Source organism: Mus caroli, chromosome 10, assembly GCF_900094665.2.
Source record: "Mus caroli chromosome 10, CAROLI_EIJ_v1.1, whole genome shotgun sequence".
In the NCBI taxonomy this organism is placed as follows: Eukaryota; Metazoa; Chordata; class Mammalia; order Rodentia; family Muridae; genus Mus; species Mus caroli.
Window position 1 is genome coordinate 110970669 of NC_034579.1, and position 19543 is coordinate 110990211.

Sequence of the window (19543 nt, forward strand, 5' to 3'; positions counted from 1 at the left end):
CAGAGAAACCTTAGGTAGAGAGAGCAACGCTTGAGCTGTCATAATGCCTACTGGCAATTTGCACTACAGAGCCAGAGTAATGGAACGCCTAAAATAGTAACATTAAAGAAGATACATAGACCAGTGGGACCCAGGACCTGGACATTAACCCACACGGGTAGAACCATTGAATTTTTGGCAATTGTGTTAAAAGAATGAAAGAAAAGCCAACCTCTCCACAAATGTTGCTGATAAAACTACGATCTTGTTGGGTATAGTGCTTCATGCTTTTAATCCCATTGAGGAGGCAGAGGCAGGTGGATATCTATGAGTTTAAGGCCAGCCTACTCTACCCTAGTCAGTCCCTGGCCAGGGCGAGCTAAATAGTGGGAACCTTTCTCAAAATAAAGCAATAAGAGAAAAAAAAACCCCAAACTCTTGAATATCTTCATGTAAAGGCAGAATATATATGTGTATATATATATATATATATATATATATATATATATATATATACCATATCTCATACACAAGACATAAAACATAGTAACTATTGGAGAATAGAACATAGAGAAACATTTGTAGATCTGGGCAAGGCAAAGACTTTTGGGATAAGAGTTGAGTCAAGCCCAGGAATATTCGCAAGAATCAGAAAACATGAGGGCGTAAGTAAGAAAGTGTTCATATGTCAAAAGAGACAGTTACACATGGAAGCGAAAGTCTCTATAGAGAGAACATTTTTTTTTTTTTTTTTTTTTTTTTTTTTTTTTGCCAGATGCAAACCTGACAGGGGATTAGCAGCTTGCATATACAAATAACTAAAATCGTTACTCCTCCCACACCCCCAACCAAACACCAATCACTCAGCCAACGAATGGGCAAAAATATTTGAACAAATAGTTCCATTTGAACAAATAGTTCCTGAAAGAAATAGGAATTGTCAAAAGTGCATGGAAAACTGTCCAGCATCCTTAGACATCAGAGAAATAGAAATACAGAATACTAAACCTATGTGGAGAGCCCATCTTGCCCCTGTTGGAATGATTCTCATTAAAAAAAAAAATCAAACAACAAATGCTGGTGAGGACAGGGGGAAAGGGGACGCTTAGACATTGTGGGCGGGAATGCGAATCAGCACAGCAGTTATGGAAATCAATAGAGAGGTGCCCCCCCGCCCCCCCCCCCGACCACAAGTACCGCACAGCCAAGCTCTCCCATCCCTGGGCATCCACCAAGGGCATAGATACAGAGACGCTTGCTTCCCCAGGCTTCTTGTTGACAGCACTCATGACTGGGGGGGCGGGCTCTGGACTCAGCCTCAGTGTCTGCCTGTGGGAAGCGCGCGCAAGATCTGCCGACTTCTGAATGGGTAGAGAAAGTGTGTTGTTATTCAGCTATAAAGAGCAAACCTGTAGGATTTTCAGAAAAACAGATGGAACCGAAGACCCTCCTGTTAAGTAAAACAGGCCGCATGACCTGACCACTACCTCAGTTAGTGACATCATCGAGGTGTTGACAACCATGTGATTTTACTGACCTGTTAGTTAATACAACCACATGGCATAAGCTAAAACGGTGGTGGCCATCAATCTTCCTGGTACCGCTGAGACCTCTGGAGATCCTCTTACCGTTTGAATTTCCTGTGCCAAGGGCATTCAGTCTCTCTCTCCTCTCTCTCTCTCTCTCTCTCTCTCTCTCTCTCTCTCTCTCTCTCTCTCTCTCTCTCTCTCTCTCTCTCTCAGTTCTTTTTTTTAATCTTTTTGGTTTTCACCCTTGTGGATGCTCATGGGACCCAGGCAGGCCATGATAAAGTCACTGCACTTCCTTTATCACTAGGGACCTAATATCAGACCTCAATTGTGGATTAAAAAACAAAACAAAACAAAAACAAAGTTGACACATTGTTTTGCATGGTATGTTTACTGGTTTCTAAAGGTGACTAAGATTTCCCCCAGCCTTCTGCCATCAACACTAGACAGCAACCAGTGGGAGCTTGTACTCTGGACTGGGTAGACCCCGAAGCTCATGTCAGTGTGTAGCTGCTGAGGCCAAGTCTCAGGAGAACACAAAACCCAAACCTGAAGTGTACATTGCTAGACAAGCTGTGGCCAGCACACAGGGTCCAGCTGCTTAGGCTGAAGGCTGGGGTGTGGCTCCTCTGGGTCCTAATGCCTTACACTTCCATCTGGTATCTCTAAGTCTGCTTTTCTCTAGCTGAGATGGAATATTCTTTCTTTCACTGCTGCCTGCTCTTATTTCTGCCCCACTGAGTGCAGGGTAACCCTGTTTTTAATTTTACTTCCCAATTACAGAGACATAGTTGGGCTAAGGGGACAAAAAGAAGAAGAGGTTGATATCATCTCTTTCCAAGTTCTTTTAGATGTTACTGTTTTTCTATGCTCTGTATTCTCTAGATTATGGGTACTTAATCCAAAGTTACATGAAGTAAATTATAATATGACCCCTCCCCCCACATCCAACACATCCTGACAGCCCTTTCAAATGGAGAATTCACTCTGAGTTCTTATTGAGTTTGCTTCCTACTTAGACTGGCAAACACAGTAGGGACTGACAAATTATAAACTGGAGGGCAAGGGTCAAAGAGAATGTTTAAGGGGATATTGGAGGCTCAAGTTACCAGGAAGATGAACAAAGAAACAGAAAAATAATTAAGTGGTCTCAACCTAACGCAGGGCAGCCCATACGCCTTGCTATGAATTGGGATTGTGAACACCTAACTTATATAATTATTAGAAGTCAGTTGATATGTGAGATTTATTTACTCCAGAGAACTCTTTTCAATGATAGATCCTGAGCAGATAGGAGATGACTGACCAGGCAAAATGCAGAGAGAATCCATCATCAGCCAGACTGAATGCAGAAAGAATTCACTAAAGGCTCAGGTTATTAAAGAGTCCTATAAATAAAGATGAATAATTCAAGCAGGCCCCCTCCTTTATGGGTGCTAATGAGGAAGCAGAGGACTAAGGTGTCCAGGACCAAGTGGGTAAAAGAGGTCACTAATACCATAGGTGACCCCTTGTCTCATTAACAAAGAATCAAGGTCTAGGAAAGTCTCCATAGGATGCTCTGGAGAGGAAGATAAAGAAAGTCTGGAAGATGTTCCAATGTACTGTCTGCTGTCTTACAGATGGGTAGACATCAGCCACGGCTCCCCTAGACTGTGTCCTTACCCATTAGCCTCTCTCAGAGCCACCGGACTGAGAAAAGGAGCAGCTGCTCTTTTCCTGCATTCAAGCTTAGACTAGGTGCTTATGGGAAAAAGTGGCCTCTAATGGGGAAATATCAATGAGAGCAACCCACTGTCCTACAGCTTGGTGTCTTTGTAGTAAGGAGGTTATTTATTAAGCCTTTTAGGTTGCCTCCATTTTACAGACACAAACTCATCAGTTGTTGGTGTCATATAAGCAGTTGGTTATGTCCGGTCTAGCCAGTGAGGGTCAAATACTGTTTAGAGACTGGTAAAGGCAGATAGCTCTGTTGTCTTGAGCTCCCTTGATCATGGGTGCAGACAGTAACTCAGCTGTGAGCCTATACAGTGCTATCAGAGGGTAGCCCTTCAACATCAATCGTTCTGTCTCTGACAGGACTCTACAAGGAAGAACACACTTCCTATTCCTTGTCGGCTCCTCTTCCCAGCCCACAGATCATAAGACACATTCGGACAAATCTAGACAGGTTATAGGGAGGAGAGGTGCTGTGGTTTCATCTGGTTATCACTAGACTCTGGTTAGCATGTCTCCTGTCCAGTAGGGACCACTCTGTTCAGCTGGACCGAGAAGCAAATGTCTTCCGTGTAGACACTACACCGATGAGCCTCCATGTGCTATTATTAGAGGTCACTGGGGAGCTGGCTTTAAAATAGGATTTGTCTCTCCTGCCTCTGATATGACACGCTTATCTCAAAATGTCCTTCAAAGTCCCTCTTCTGAGTCAGGATGCCCCTCTGATTCTGTGACAGGGAGAAAGGACAGTAAGAGGATAGTGGTAGAGGAAAGGGACTGCATTTTTAAGGGTGGCTGAAGGGTAGGAGGAGGAGTGGGTCTGGGGGGAGGGGAGGGTGAGGTGGTAGGGAGGACTCAGAAGAGAGGAGGGAGAGAAAGCTGTGCTAGGGATGTAAAATATGGAACTACATGATAAATAGATGATAATCATAAATGAATATGTATTTATTGACTTAGAGATGATGACAATGTATTGTGAAGTATAGACATTATTTTTAAATGTTGTTTACTAAGATCTCCTAATAGGAAAATGTGAGTGAATATTAGGGAGAAGTGCGAAGTACATTTTAAAAAAAAGATTTATTTACTTTTTAAAGTACACTATAACTGTCTTCCGACACACTGGAAGAGGGCATTAGATCTCATTATAGACGATTGTGAGCCACCATGTGATTGCTAAGAACTGAACTCAGGACCTCTAGAAGAGCAGTCAGTGCTCTTAACCACTGAGCCATCTTTCCAGCCCCACAAATTACATATATATACACACATACATATATATATATATGTATGTGTATGATATATTATATAACACATAAAAAAGGAGAGTAGATGAAGAGCAAATTATTCCCAAGAGCAATTGCTACTGCTTAACTCATGATAGAAGAATGACCACTGTAAGGCAGTTGAGATGTTCATCCATAGAGAAGACAGAGAAGACCGTCTATCACCATCACCATCACCACCACCACTGTCACCATCACCACCACCACCACCACCATCACCATCACCACCACCACTGTCACCATCACCACCACCACCACCATCACCACCATCACCATCACCACTGTCACCATCACCACCACCACCACCACCACTATCACCACTGTCACCATCACCACCACCACCACCATCACCATCACCACTGTCACCATCACCACCACCACCACCATCACCATCACCACTGTCACCATCATCATCAACAACAAACTTCAAGCAGTAACTCCATCATCCATCTCTTAACAGGGTTTCCTTAGTTGATTACTGCTGTTTCCTAGTTGATACTTTGCTGTGTATCTGCTGCCCACGATCACTCAAAACCAAAAGCAACAGATTACTCTCTGGATGGTTCTTAAAGGAGTTCTGACCGTCTTGGGTTTTCTTTAATGTTTACTTGGGAACTTACTAGGCTAATACTTTAGCAGAATCTATGTGGGTAATATTAATTATGTGATGCAAGTGCATGTAGTTTGGATTAAACTCTTTTTTTTTTATTAAGATGTTGTTGCATGACACTGTCTTCTAAGGCAGTCAACTGCCTTCTCCTGACTTCAGCTATGTCTGTCTGTCTGTCTGTAAAAGACTACCACGCAGTTGGGCTTTTAGACTACTAATGTTCCTTCTCAGAAGGAGGGCGTGGGCAGGGTAATTGGACCTCACCGCAGCCGCCCCTCTAAGCCAGAAATACTCAATTCTGCCCTCATTGTGTGTGGCCTTGAGAGCTTGTGGAGGAGCTAGAGAATGCAGGTTGGGGAAACTGGGGAGAAGGGGCTTTACCTACGTGGCTATGGAGACACGATCATCTAGGCCGAGTGAAGAAGACTCGCTAGTGTGTCTGCTTTTACACGTTCTGTGCTCTCCTCAATAGCCCCTTACCCATGTTCTGCAAATAAGCCCAATACATTTGCTGGTTCTTCAGGGCAAACCCTTGGCAGAATTGACTATTAGTTTGTCACTGGGGCCTTATGAGGGGGAATATACATTGCTTAGTACTCTCCACAAAAGTCACTGTCACAACAAGTGGCAAAAATAACGATTTGTGTATGAAGATTAAGATGGTTGGATGTCCCTGGAATGGGGAAGAAATCTGGAAAATTTATACTAGTTTCAAATGTCTGAGGAAATTATTTAATATGTGTAAAAGACAAGACTTAGAGATGATAGGTATGATCTTAAAATTTCTGAGATCAAAAGTCAATCAAACTTCTGATTAAGGCAATGGAACTATTGTTCTGTTCTTGGTTACAATTAAGTCTGACTTAAAGAACATAAGTGTGTGTCCAGTCAAAGTTTACTTAAAAGCTTGAATTTTGCCCAACCTTTATCTAAATACTGCACAGTGGTCCTGATGGTTGTAACTGACATTCTAGGTATTCAACAAAATGTTGAGACTTTACCACCGTGGACAGAGATATTTAGAGGAACACTATTTTGACCTTTGCCCTCCAAAGTCAATGAGGTCTTGGAGGGGGGTCTGTGGGGACAACTCTTGAGATCTTCTGTAAATGTGGAAAGTCACCTGTTCTCTTGTTTAGGGAGGCCATGGAGACCATATTGCCTGGGTTCTCACCAGTGTCCAGTCTACAAAGAGACGGGTCAGTGCAGAGGGAAAACTTGCTCAGTACCTCCTGTGAGGCCAAGGTCAAGAAAGGCCTTTGACTAATCCTCACACAGATGGAACAAGAGATGGAACAGATGGTAAGAGAGAGGCTAGGGGGTCCAGAGGTTCTTTTCAGGCACAAGTGACTCCTAAAGAGCAAATCCCCAACTGACTTTGACAAAAAAGAGAAAGATTAATTTTGTTCATTTTCATAGTGTGAAACACCCAACAGAAAAGTTTAGCCAAATATTAAAATGATTGGCATATATACATATACACATATACACACATACATACACATACACACACACATACACACAGATACACATACACATGCACACACACACACACATATACATACACATATACTAATGGTTCAATGGTCCCGAGTATTACATGCCCCAGATGTGAAGCTTAAAGCCATTTGAGATGTTATTTGGGCACTCTTTCTCACTAATGACTTTCTTCTTGATAAGGAAAATGCTACTCAGATATAAGACTCTAAGGCAGTGGTTCTCAACCTTCCTAACTCTCTGTAACCCTGGAACACAGTTCCTCAGATTGTGGTAACCCCCAACCATGAAATTATTTTTTTTTTGCTACATTATAGCTGTATTGTTGCTACTGTTATGCATCAAAATGTAAGTATCTGTGTTTTCCTGTGATCTTTGGGGGTCAGGGCCAGGACTGCCAGGCTGAGAACCACTGTTCTAAAGCCTTCCCTTACCATGTGGCTGCTGGCCTTTGTGCCGGCTTAGGTAGAAGCAATGTGGCTCTTTTTCTTATCTCCCCTGTTCCTCTTCTCTAGGCAGCTACTGGGATTCATTGCTTTCCTGCTTTATTCTTTTAAACTCTGGTAAAAACGTTCTTAAACTTTCTATTGAGTCCATTCTTAAATTCTTTTGTCAATGAGACTAAGAATTCCAAGAGGGGACCCTGACTTCCCCCGTATCACTAACACACAGATTTCACTTTTATGAGTCTGTAGATTAAAACTGCCTTTCCAGAGAACAAACTGGGGTGCTTAGTAAAAGTTAATAAACTTATTTTCATAATTCAGTGGACCTACTCTTGGGTAAATATTTCAAAAATGTTTGAAAATTTTATTATTTATTTCTATGTGTCTTCCCTGCAGGTACATATGTGTTTCATGTGCATGAGTGCAGTTCCCATGGAGGCCGGACAAGGCAGTGCTTCGCTTGGGATTTGAGTTACAATCACTGGGACTCCATGTGGTTGCTGGGAATTGAACCCATGTCCTCTGGAAGCATAGCTACTGCTCTTAACTACTGAGCTATCTCTCCAGCCCCTTAAAAGTTCTTTTCAACATACATTGAGAGTGGCTTGGATGAGACTGCTTAGTTTTGCCATGTCTGTTTTCTGAGCTGTTGGAGGCTATTTAGGTGCTTATCGTAGAGAAAGGAGCAAATGAAGTGTGGTGGTGCTTTTAAAGTCTGAATCACGAAGCTTGAAGCAGGGGCTACACATGGCAACATGGAGAGATTGTAAGACCATGACACTGAGTGGCAAAACGAAGGCAAGTGAGAAAATTTTTCCAATAAAATCCAATAGTTGTATATACTAAACAATACTCTTTGTCTTAGAAGGATACAGGCATAGAAATGAGTATTAAACATGGGCATGAGCTTGTATGCAAGAATGACCGTGCACATTGGCATGAGAAATCTGGCGAACATAAGCCTTTAACCTGAGATGACTAAAGGCTTCCTTCTCTTCGAGAGAGCAGTGTTTTAAAGATTGCAGAGTTTGGTGCATCTGTCAATGAAGGTAGATTTATTCCGTAGTCAGTACAAATCGATTCATCGGATGCGGTTGGCCAAATACCAGGAAGAGGACAGAGAAGGAAACGGCAAAAGCAGACCTTCCAGTTGGGGACCTTGGTCAGCTCCTCCCAGCGCTAGACCAGGTGAACTGTTGCCTCGATCTAAGATTACCCATGAGTAGTCTGTCTGGGACCTGGGAGCACGATGCTGATGTGATTCTATTTGGAGGTGACTTGAAAATTCATGAAGAACCCACTAGAAGGAAAGCCTGCTGGAATCAGAAATCATTCAGGACATTTGCCTCTGGCTGCTGTTTTTTAAAAAAAGCCATCTATATCTCCAATCTACCTTAACAGCAACCGCTTTTGAGAGTCTTTCTACAACTGTTCAGAAACCCACATACAGCCACAGATTACATGACGTTTCGGTGAATCTTAGTCAAACTCATGAAATCCCCGTGCGTTAACACTCGCATTAATGGGTTGTTTATTGGAGACTATGACACACGGAAGAATGGGAAACAGAGATACGTTGCTATTAAATTGCTTTGCAATTTTTTGCCATTATGTTTTTTCTCCCCTTACAGTTATTTATTCCCCATCCAGAGACAAGAATGAAGCTAGTAAGTAGAATCAGATCACAGTCCAGTTTTAGAAGAATCAAGAAAGCAAATTACCTCTATTTTACCAACGGTGGTAAATTATTTAAAACCACAATTCTACATTTTCATTTAGTATGCTTTTAACAGTCCCCTCCTAAGGGTATAACATTGCTATAGTCACAGTTACAAAGATGAAAGAGGCAGGCTCTTCTCCAAAACATATAATTCAATGGTGTCAAAATTTTATCTTTCAATGGAAATAAATTTATGTATGTTTGTTAGTTTCCCAGACCAACCAACAAAAGCCCAACTAACCTACAGAATTAACTTAGGTTGAGTGCTTGTATTATCACACAGGAGTCTGGTCAAAGATCACCATACTTCATACACTAGACAATCAGACATGGAAAACTGCCTTTTTTTTTTTTTTGGCTTGGGATCATAAACAAGCCCCTGCAATGTCTATCACTTGCTTAAGATTCTTCTAATTTATAAAAAGATATTTCTTAAAATGAAAAGCAAACAGAGCACGTATTTATAGCATGGTGTTCTAACTATGCAGGTACAGAGTGGATTGGCGAAGAGGCGCTATTATCAGCATTAACCAACATGTTAATGTTTTTTTCTGGCAAGCAAACTTGAAATCTATGACTTAAACAATCTTCAAGCCTCTAATATAGTGCTAACAACTGGAGTCCGCTGCTGTCCAACGAACTCTTGAGCACGCTCTCCTGTTTGCGATTTTATGTTCTTTGATCGACTCCCCAACCTCTCACCTTCGACTCCTGATGGCCACCTTTCTACTTTCTGCATTTATGAAATCCATGTTTTAATCTTTTTATTAAAATATTCACACAATCAGTGTTTGTGCATGTCTGTTTCACCCACATGTATGTCTGTGCACCAAGTGCTGCCTGGTGCTTGTGGGGGAAAGGAGCAGGAGAGGGTGCCCTGGCACCGGAGTCACGGATGGTTGTGAGCCACCATGTGGATGCTGGGAGTTAGACCCAGGTCCTCCAGAAGTGCAGCAAGTGCTCTTAACCACACGCAGGCATCTCTCTCTCCAGCCCCAATGTGAGTGCTTTTAGATTCCAACTAGAATAGAGATCTGATGGCTTCACTCACTGCCACCTCCCCTTTGCATCTTTCTGCCAAGGATACACCAAAAAGCAAGAATCCCCAGACTGCTTTCGCTCTTCAAGTCTGCACCTCTCAACAGATCAAGATTCTACAGTAACCTGAGCCCTTTCTCCAGTGTCCCTCTAACACTTTTGATCTCAATTAGCTGAGGGGAGAAAAATCTCACACAGTGATTTTCATAACTTCGCATTCTAGTCTAGATGTAGGCATTTGCGTGTCAGTCTAGGGTAAGTGTCTGCTCCCACCGCTTAGGAAAGACTTTCCTAGTCTAGTTGTAAGGTGCTATCTGGGATTCAATGTACATACAATGAATTCAAGTCCACATGCAATCAATCCGAATATTTTGTAAATTCTCTTCTTCAAATATCCATCTATATAGTATAAGTTATTGTAGGATCATTTAAAAATAATGTTTTGAGACTTATGTTTGCACAAGTAAAATGTCAGAGAGAATTAGCAAATGTATAGTATTGTTTTATTTTAAAAAATCTATGCTTAAAATGTCTATTAGATTGTTCACTACTGATATTTCCAAACTTAACTTGACCTTGGCTATGATTTCAATCTTTATATTTGCATCTACCATAACTGTGTGCTCACTTAAAAACAGTCTCTGAACGAGAACATACTGTGGCAATGGGAGCTGTGAAGAAAGCCAACATTCTTATTTTTTTTTTAAAGCTAGATATAGTTTAGGATTCCATATACTAAAAAAAAAAAGAGATATAATTATTTTAAAAATTGAAACAATCTCCAAGTTTTCATTATGGCTTATTTCAAAGCACAGAATATAGGACACGGGTCTTTTATTTCTGGTCACTTCTAAAGAGATAAGAATCTATGAAGTTGGTGGGAAAATGAGTCCGTGACCAAAACGCTGACTCAATAGCTACAGGAGATCAAAGGCTGCTCTACTCAATCAGAATCTACTACGCCAAAGCCATGGCTTTCTTTGAAAACCGTGTTTAGAAGATTTCTGGGATTTGTGTGCAAAAGCACCTTGTTGGCCCTCACTGTGACGTTTTAGGGAAGACTTCCCATCTCTCAAGGTGGGAAGGCTTGGAGGTGGTGTCTTGTGGCCTCCTATGGTGGTTAGGTACTTCTCAGAAGACAGGACTGGAAATTAGATAATGTCTGATGTCATATCATTCACAATACCAAAAAAAAAAAAAAAAAAAAAAAAAAAAAAACCCTGGTGTCCCGATGGCTATAAAAGCAGCAACTTCTGCCTCTACCATCACAAGCAGAGACATCTAAACAGGTAGGCACTCAGACTGCTACAGAGAATCATCTGCTTGGTACCATGCTACCCGACAAACGTGCTTCCCTGATGCTTTTGCCTTTTGCTCTCTCGCTAACAGGTTCTCCTCTCAGTTATCAACTGTTGACACTTGTGTGATCTGTAATGGCTGTCCTGCAGAAATCTATGAGTTTTTCCCTTATGGGAACTTTGGCCGCCAGCTGCCTGCTTCTCATTGCCCTGTGGGCCCAGGAGGCAAATGCGCTGCCCATCAACACCAGGTGCAAGCTTGAGGTGTCCAACTTCCAGCAGCCGTACATCGTCAACCGCACCTTTATGTTGGCCAAGGAGGTACAGCTGCATCTTTTTCTCTCCATACCAACTTGCCACTTTCTTTGAAGCACTTGCAAACTCTTTAGGGGCGCTTTATCTTCGTATGTCTCACTACCTATGTTTTCTGTCTCTTTAGAGACTCTTTAAGGACTGGATCTTTTCTATTTCTATTTCAAGGTCTCAGGACCATTTCCTATCTTGGCCTTCAGGAGACATATACTGAATTTTATCTACAGAGGCACGTTTAGAAAGCTACCCACGACTGCAATACTTTCCATCTTCTTGTGCTCTCTTCTGAACTCATACTCTCTTGGCTACTCCTGAGACCCACTGCGGACATACATCTCTACTTACAGGCTTTTCTTCCATCTCCTTGTCATCCAGGCACTTAGGGTTTTCTCTCTTTCAGGCCAGCCTTGCAGATAACAACACAGATGTCCGGCTCATCGGGGAGAAACTGTTCCGAGGAGTCAGTGTAAGTCCTCGCTGTGATGAGCAGGGCTAGCTGCGGGAGCTGGTGGACCCTCTGGGATGGTCTGACGTATGACCCCCTGCTGCTTCTTGTCTACCTGCAGGCTAAGGATCAGTGCTACCTGATGAAGCAGGTGCTCAACTTCACCCTGGGAGATGTTCTGCTCCTTCAGTCAGACAGATTCCAGCCCTACATGCAGGAGGTGGTGCCTTTCCTGACCAAACTCAGCAATCAGCTCAGCTCCTGTGTAAGTCTGGCTCTGGCTACCTATGCTCCTCTCTCTTCCTCTTCTATTCCAGTAAGAACCCGAGGTCCTGCCCTCTCTCTCTTCACAAGCGTGAGGAAGGCCTCGGCACCACCACCATCATAGGCCACTAGAAATAGGTCACAAAGGCTTTGGCTTCAATCGAGTAATACTTAGAGTTTGAATGAGTGAAGCCTCATTTGTTTTATCCATGGAAAGAAATCAACTCAAATTCTGTAGGATGAGAAAGATGTTGGGAACGAAAAAAGGCCTAGATAGAGAAACAGATCTGCTGAGTACAGTACTTATGGGGGGGGGCAGGGGGCGATATCCACTGAGTACAAGTACTTGTGGGGGAGGGAATGGCACAGAGCAAAAGTTGAAGGGAAAGAGGAAGATGGAGAGGCCTAATGGTTGGGGGTGTGAAAGGTCACTCCTTTTCCATGTGATGGAGAGTTAAGAAAAATCAGTGTGTGAGTTTGATGTCTTCAGACACCCCAACTATGGCAGACTGCAGGAACCTGGCATTTAGGGAAGGCACGACTTTTCACACGAGAAACTTTATGCTCTTGTGCTACACTCCCACCTTTGATGAGGTTCAGCTCAGGTTTCGTTTCTACCGTTCTTGCTACTGGTGGAAACTTCAGTAGGATTCCCCAAAGATGAGGACAGCTCTTCTGTAAGGGAGGGACCTGGATTTCAGTGTCCTAGAGAACTAAATAGCTCAGAGAATCTAGGTCAACGTGAAATCTAGGTCACTGTGGGCAAAAATGACTGAACGCCTTTATTCCAGGTGAACGGTCACGTGCCTCAGATATACTGAGGTATTGGGCTCCCACCGGATAAGATTCTGTTAGTGAGTCTGCTTTTATTTTGCAGCACATCAGCGGTGACGACCAGAACATCCAGAAGAATGTCAGAAGACTGAAGGAGACAGTGAAAAAGGTACTATTGGCAAGCCACAATACTAAGCCATTCAGTAGAAGAAGCCGGGATTTCTTTCTCTGCTTCCCAGTCCCTTCTACTTTGTAACATTTTATTTGACTTGTCTACTGTCTGGTCCATTACTCACTTAGCTGCACCTGCATCTAGCTGGGTCTATAGATCTTTCAATCTGTGTCTAAATTTGTAAGTCACAATTCTGGAGCTAGCAAAAAACTTAGCTCAGCCAGTCTCATGAGCACTTGCTCGGAGGATGGCTTGTGACAGAGTCAATGCTAGAAGACAGCATCCCTGATTCCCAGCTGGGCACTTGCCTAGTGGCCACATGTAATTACTTTAGCCTGATTAAGTATTTGAGAAAGCCAGTTCCCACCAACCTACATAATCCGAAGAAGCATGCATTGAAAACTAGAAAGCTGGGCACAAACTCACTAGAGATGATTTTTGAGCTCATTAAACTGATGCTCTGAAATGTGATCAAATCAACCCAGAATAACAACAAAAGAGCTGGATTTGCAAATAGGATGAGTATTTAGAATCACTGGTATTAATAGCTGTCATCTTAATTAAAATATAGTGTCTATTTAGCTGCCTATTTAAGATTAAACACAAGAGAGGATAGCTTCCCAATTTACTTGGCCTGGTTTCACTAGAGTAAAAATATCAGTCACGGATTAATTATAGTGTCATGAAAGTCTGAGTTGGAAATCCTTTCCTTACTTTTTACCTTCATTTCTTAGTTATTATTTTTTTCTTCACACCCTGATCAAGCCACTAGTAAGCACCTATCTGCTGCGAGCTATTATATGACTTTACAGCAAACAGCATCGCTGTGTGGCCGCTTTGGGGAAGGGAACAGGATAGCAGGAGGCTCAGGCTAGCAAGTCTGACTCGCCCTAAAGCCAGAGGCATGGTTGCTAGCAGAGAAAGTGAGGCTCTTCACAAGTGGGTGTGCTTAAGTAATCAGAAACAGGAAGGCTCCGGTTGATGGAATTATCAGTAAGATATCTACCCTTATCTCCTTCTTCTATCGAACCTAAATCATCTCTTCTTCTTGTATGTAGGCTGATAAACACGCTTGTTTTCTTTTGAGTGTTCATGGCTTTGTGGATTTTCAATTCTCTGCCAGTTCTTGTTAGAGGGTTTGTTACCTTGACACCTGGGCTTGGATGTTAGCATGGCAAAGGCACACACTTCTGAATGCCTGTGTAAAAGGTTATTCATTTACTTTGTCTTTGGAAAGGTGAAGCGTGTGTGAGAAAGAACTCACAGGACATGTGTTCTCTGTAGGAAAACTTTTTTTTCCCCTTAAAAGCCTATAATCCACTTTCAGTCAACTTTGACTTTTATACCATGCTGTCACATGAAAGAGTGTTTAGGCCGGCTCTCTCGTGGCTCTGGGAAAAGCACCAATAGGGGAAGGAATGTTATGTGGAGAAATCTGACAGGCAGGGAAACTGGTCAGAGCTCCCCAAAGACCACTACAGGTGTTAAGTAGGAACAGTGGAGGGTGGGCTCATGTAATAGAATGGAACAGAGGGAGGGAAGATAAGCTACAAAGTTTCAAAGGGTCCCGAGTCTTTAAGATACAAAATAGCTGGTTGGGCTTCATAACAAAGGAAGTCTGGGAAGGCAGCAAGCGAGAGGGGGAAAGGGAAAAAACAGAATGTAGAGGATTTGAAAAGCTACAAATCCTCCACGAGAGGATTTTTCTTGGAGCAATCTAGAACAAGGGTAGTGGGTTAGGTGGATTGCAGAAGGACTTGCTTTGCCATTTGAATCTGGGTTTTTGTCTCTCCATTGAGGTTGAGAGCATCACCCTTTTTACCCTCGAATGGAGGAGGAAAGAAGGGGTGTTTTGACTCCTACCTGGAGTTTTACTAATTTAAGCAATGGAACAGACACTCGGAACCTCCCCTTGACAAAAAATGGAAACCTGTTGTTTCTCTTGTTTGTTCTTTTGTTAAGAAAGCACAGGCAGCTGGGTGTGGTGGCCCGCACCTTTAATCCCAGCATTTGGGAGGCAGAGGCAGGTGGATTTCTAAATTCAAGACCAGCCTGGTCTACAAAGTGAGTTCCAGGACAGCCAGGGCATGGGCCGAATGTGGGTCTTTGACTCAAGGCTTTTGAGTTGAGTGCTCATCAATAGTTGATCATGGTCAGGTGGAGGGCTACCTGTCAGGCCAAGCCCTGCTGGCTTAGCACTTAACATCTCCAGGTCTCAGTATCACTTCCTGCTGCTTAGCATGGTTAGGAGTTGAGCAAACCTTTTTTTCCAACCCCCACTAAAATTTAATTTACAAAAGACGGTGTAATTTGTGGGACACAGTGTGATAATTGATCTATGTGTGCATTGTGCAAGGTTCAGTAAGGTAGATTAATAGGCCCATCAACAGCTTTATGGGTGTGAAATGCAAGTAATATAGGTAGATGCCTGTGGTGTGTTTAGGTCAGAAAGGCATGATTTTAAGGTCTTGGGCAAATCATGTTATACTCATGTTAAAAATGCATTATGTTGATTATCAATCTTTTAGAGAAGGCTGATACTTGGTTTTGGTGCTCAGCAAGCAAATGTCACCAGCTCTTTCTAACTAGTACCACTTTAGAAAATGCTACAGGTGCTCAAATTAGTTTGTGTTCTTATTTTCATAGCTTGGAGAGAGCGGAGAGATCAAAGCGATAGGGGAACTGGACCTGCTGTTTATGTCTCTGAGAAATGCTTGCATCTGAGCGAGAAGAAGCTAGAAAACAAAGAACTGCTCCTTCCTGCCTTCTAAAAAGAACAATAAGATTCCTGAATGGACTTTTTTACTAAAGGAAAGTGAGATGCTAACCTCCACCATCATTAGAAGATTTCACATGAAACCTGGCTCAGTTGAAAAAGAAAATAATGTCAAGTTGTCCATGAGACCAGAGGTAGACTTGATAACCACAAAGATTCATTGACAATATTTTATTGTCACTGATGATACAACAGAAAAATAATGTACTTTAAAAAATTGTTTGAAAGGAGGTTACCTCTCATTCCTTTAGAAAAAAAGCCCATGTAACTTCATTTCCATAACCAACACTTTATATATGTAAGTTTATTTATTATAAGTATACATTTTATTTATGTCAGTTTATTAATATGGATTTATTTATAGAAACATTATCTGATATTGATATTTGAGTATAAGGCAAATAATATTTATGATAATAACTATGGAAACAAGATATCTTAGGCTCTAATAAACACATGAATATCATAAATCTTCTGTCTTGTAATTTTTCTCCCTTTAATATCAACAATACCATCATCGTCATCATTACCCAATTATTCTCATGACTTCATGCTTGATCCATATTATACTGTTAAAGTTTGTTCCTGGAGGCCTGTGGTTTTGTGTGTGTGTGTTGTGTGTGTGTGTGGCCATGCACGTGAAAGCCAGAGATGAATATTAGGTGTTCTGCTCTATCAGTCTTTGCCTTATTATTTAAGACAGGGTCTGTCACTGAACCTGGAGCTAGGCTGGCCAACAAGCTCTATTAATTCTTTTTTTTTTGAAAAGATTTATTTATTATGTTTATATGAGTACACTGTAGCTGTGAGCCACCATGTGGTTGCTGGGAACTGAACTCAGGACCTCTGGAAGAGCAGTTAGTGCTTTTAACCACCGAGCCATCTCTCCAGCCCACTCTATTAATTCTTTGATCTTTGTGCCTTACCTCATGGAGCTTACAGCCTTGTGTGGCCACACTTGGTATTTTACACAGATGCTGGGAGTCAATCTCAGAACCTCATGCATTTACGCTAAACACTCTTACCCTCTGAGCTATCTCCCCACCCTGCAAACATGCTTTAAAGGCTTAGTTTTCAGGACAATGGTTATCGAGAGGCGGTACAGCCCTTAGGTCTGGTGGCTGCTTTTCTTGTCAAGTGGGTATACCCTTGAAGGAGACAAATGGACAGAAGTCCCTTCTGTTTCTCTTGCTTTTGCATCTTGGGCATGAGGTAAGTGATTTTGTTTGGTCATGTACTCACACACTTTGACAGGGAGTCTGGCTACAAATCTAAATACAGTTGACCCAATTGGCCATGAACTGAAACCTCTGATACTATGATAGGAATAAACTTTATTCCTTTGCAAGATGACTGCTTCTGATAGTTTTTGCAGTGCTTTAAAGCTAGCACACACACACACACACACACACACACACCATACACATGCACACACACATATACACATACATCATACACACACACACACACACACACACACCCCACACACATACACACACCACAATCTATTTTATGGATAAAATGGGTTTCATTTTTATGGAAGGAATCAGAGACATATGAAGAAATGTTTTGTGAACACAAGGAACTGCTTCATTTCTAGGGAGGGCATTCCTCAGTCTTCCTGAGAAGAAAGTAATACATTACGTGTGGGTGAGCAAGTCTCTCTGACAAGTGGAACTATCATTTATACAAGGCTTTTGTACCAGAAAATGGGAAGTATATTCTGGAACACACAAAGAGAAACTGTATTTTCAAAATCTATACCGTGGTACCAAGGAGAAAGAGAGACAGAGAAAAAAACAAAGGTTAGATTAGGAGACGTGATAGTAGCACAGAAAAGCCACTAGAGAGAAGGAAATTTATTGATTATGTATGTCTTTTCATAGAAGGTCAAAGTCACTAGGTAGACAAAGTTAGAGACTGTCTGTCTAGAGTGTTTTCTTCTACTACCTGGTGCCATGAGTCTGTTCCTCAGGTCACTTGCCAGTGACCTGCTTTTGTCAGCCTCCCACAGCATGGGGTAGTGAGCAGTGAGCCTGTGTGTGAACTGTCCCTTCTTCCTGGACAACAGAAGTAATGATGCAGCAGGAAACAGCTTTATGGACTATCGAATCGTTATCATTTTTGGATAAGCTGACGCTGTGGTTTGAAATGAGAATTACAGCCACAGGCTGGTGACTCTGGATGCTTGGTTCCGTAGTTGGTAGAACTGTTTCCAGGATCTGAACTTAGAGGAACTGTGTCATTGGGGGTGGCTTTTGAGGTTTTAAAACCTCATGCCCAGCCTTGCTTTCTCTGCCTCTAACCTTCTTATAAAATATAAGTCGTTAGCTACTGCTGATATCTTACAATATATTAGCATGTTAGGGCCATACCTGCCTGTGTGCCTCCCACTGGACTCCTCTCCATGATGGGGACTAAGCCCCTGAAACTGTAAGTTAGCCCCCAAATAAACATTTTCTTTTATAATTTGCCTTGGTCATGGAGTCTTGTCATAGCAGTAGAACAGTGACTTCAGATTTGCTGAAGATGTTTGCCTTCTTCTTCCGAGTGAGTTCCAGGGTGCTGACTTGAGCAAAATTTCAGTTGCACTTGTTTTGGGCCAACCTCTTGGAAACCGAGTATGACTGGAAGAATATTTATCACTAAAACTTGGCAGTCTTTCAAAGAGACCTAAAAAAAAAAAAAAAAAGCCTTTCTATGATGTCAGGCAACATTCAGGAGCAGAGGGCATCAGTTATGGCTTCCTCTGATCCAGGCTCACATTGGATGTACCAGAAATTCTCTATGTGCACTCTAAAACGACGGCTGGATCTTCTCATTGCTCCAATGGCTAGCTCTTTCCTGAGCTGGGACGGTCTCTCCAACAAATGATCCTAATAATTTACAAATGTCCTCTCTCCAACTATTTGTTTCCTCTCTTCTAAGCTACATAAATTTGAAAATAGGACATCAGCTCAAACGTTCTCCTGTTGCTGATGGCTTGGCATCACGGGAAGTGTGAAATCTACAATTCACATCACAGCCCTCCACTGCCCTCACTCCTTTTCAACCATGTCTATCTTGTCTGCTTCAACCCTGTTTCTCTCTGCCTTGCTGGCTCAGCCACATGTCAGTCACTAAGGTAACATCTGACAACAGTGCTCTAAGATCTCAGAAGAACAAATAGCTGCCTCCTTTAAGGCTGGTCTGTCATGAAGGCTTGGTGGCCAAAGCTGGTTTATGTCTATAAAAATCAAATCAAATCAAATCAAATTCAGGCAGTGTATCGTGGAAGGAGGAAGACAGACAGAGACCTGCATTACACTATGCTAGGCAGTGTGGGCAAAGAAAGATGCTCACAGACCTGCCACCCCACCTCAGAGGCCAGCTGTAGACACACAGAACCCCGCCTACCACCACATAGCCCAGCCAGGGAGGAGGAAGACAGACGGAGACCTATGGGCAGGCCACAGACATCTGCTTTTCACCACACCGAGACACAGAGCAGATGGAAGATATCACTCAGGGGCCTGCCAGCTGTGTGGCCAGCCTACATCTGGAGCCACCACAATGTTCGAGTATGTGGTAAGAGACAGGAGAGAGAGAGAGAGAGAGAGAGAGAGAGAGAGAGAGAGAGAGAGAGAGAGAGAGATTGAGAGAGAGAGAGAGAGAGGAGACAACTTTTTGGAGTTGGTTCTC

At 42.4% G+C, this 19543-nt stretch overlaps 1 protein-coding gene across 1 annotated transcript; it reads left to right on the forward strand.

Moving 5' to 3' along the window:
* Positions 1–11205: 11205 nt before the first annotated feature.
* Il22 (interleukin 22) lies at positions 11206–16332 on the forward strand. Its single transcript, XM_021175096.1, has 5 exons — positions 11206–11440; positions 11832–11897; positions 11998–12141; positions 13018–13083; positions 15733–16332. The coding sequence occupies exons 1-5, from the start codon at positions 11255–11257 to the stop codon at positions 15808–15810; spliced, it is 540 nt and encodes a 179-aa protein (XP_021030755.1). The 5' UTR covers positions 11206–11254; the 3' UTR covers positions 15811–16332.
* The last annotated feature ends 3211 nt before the right edge of the window (positions 16333–19543 follow it).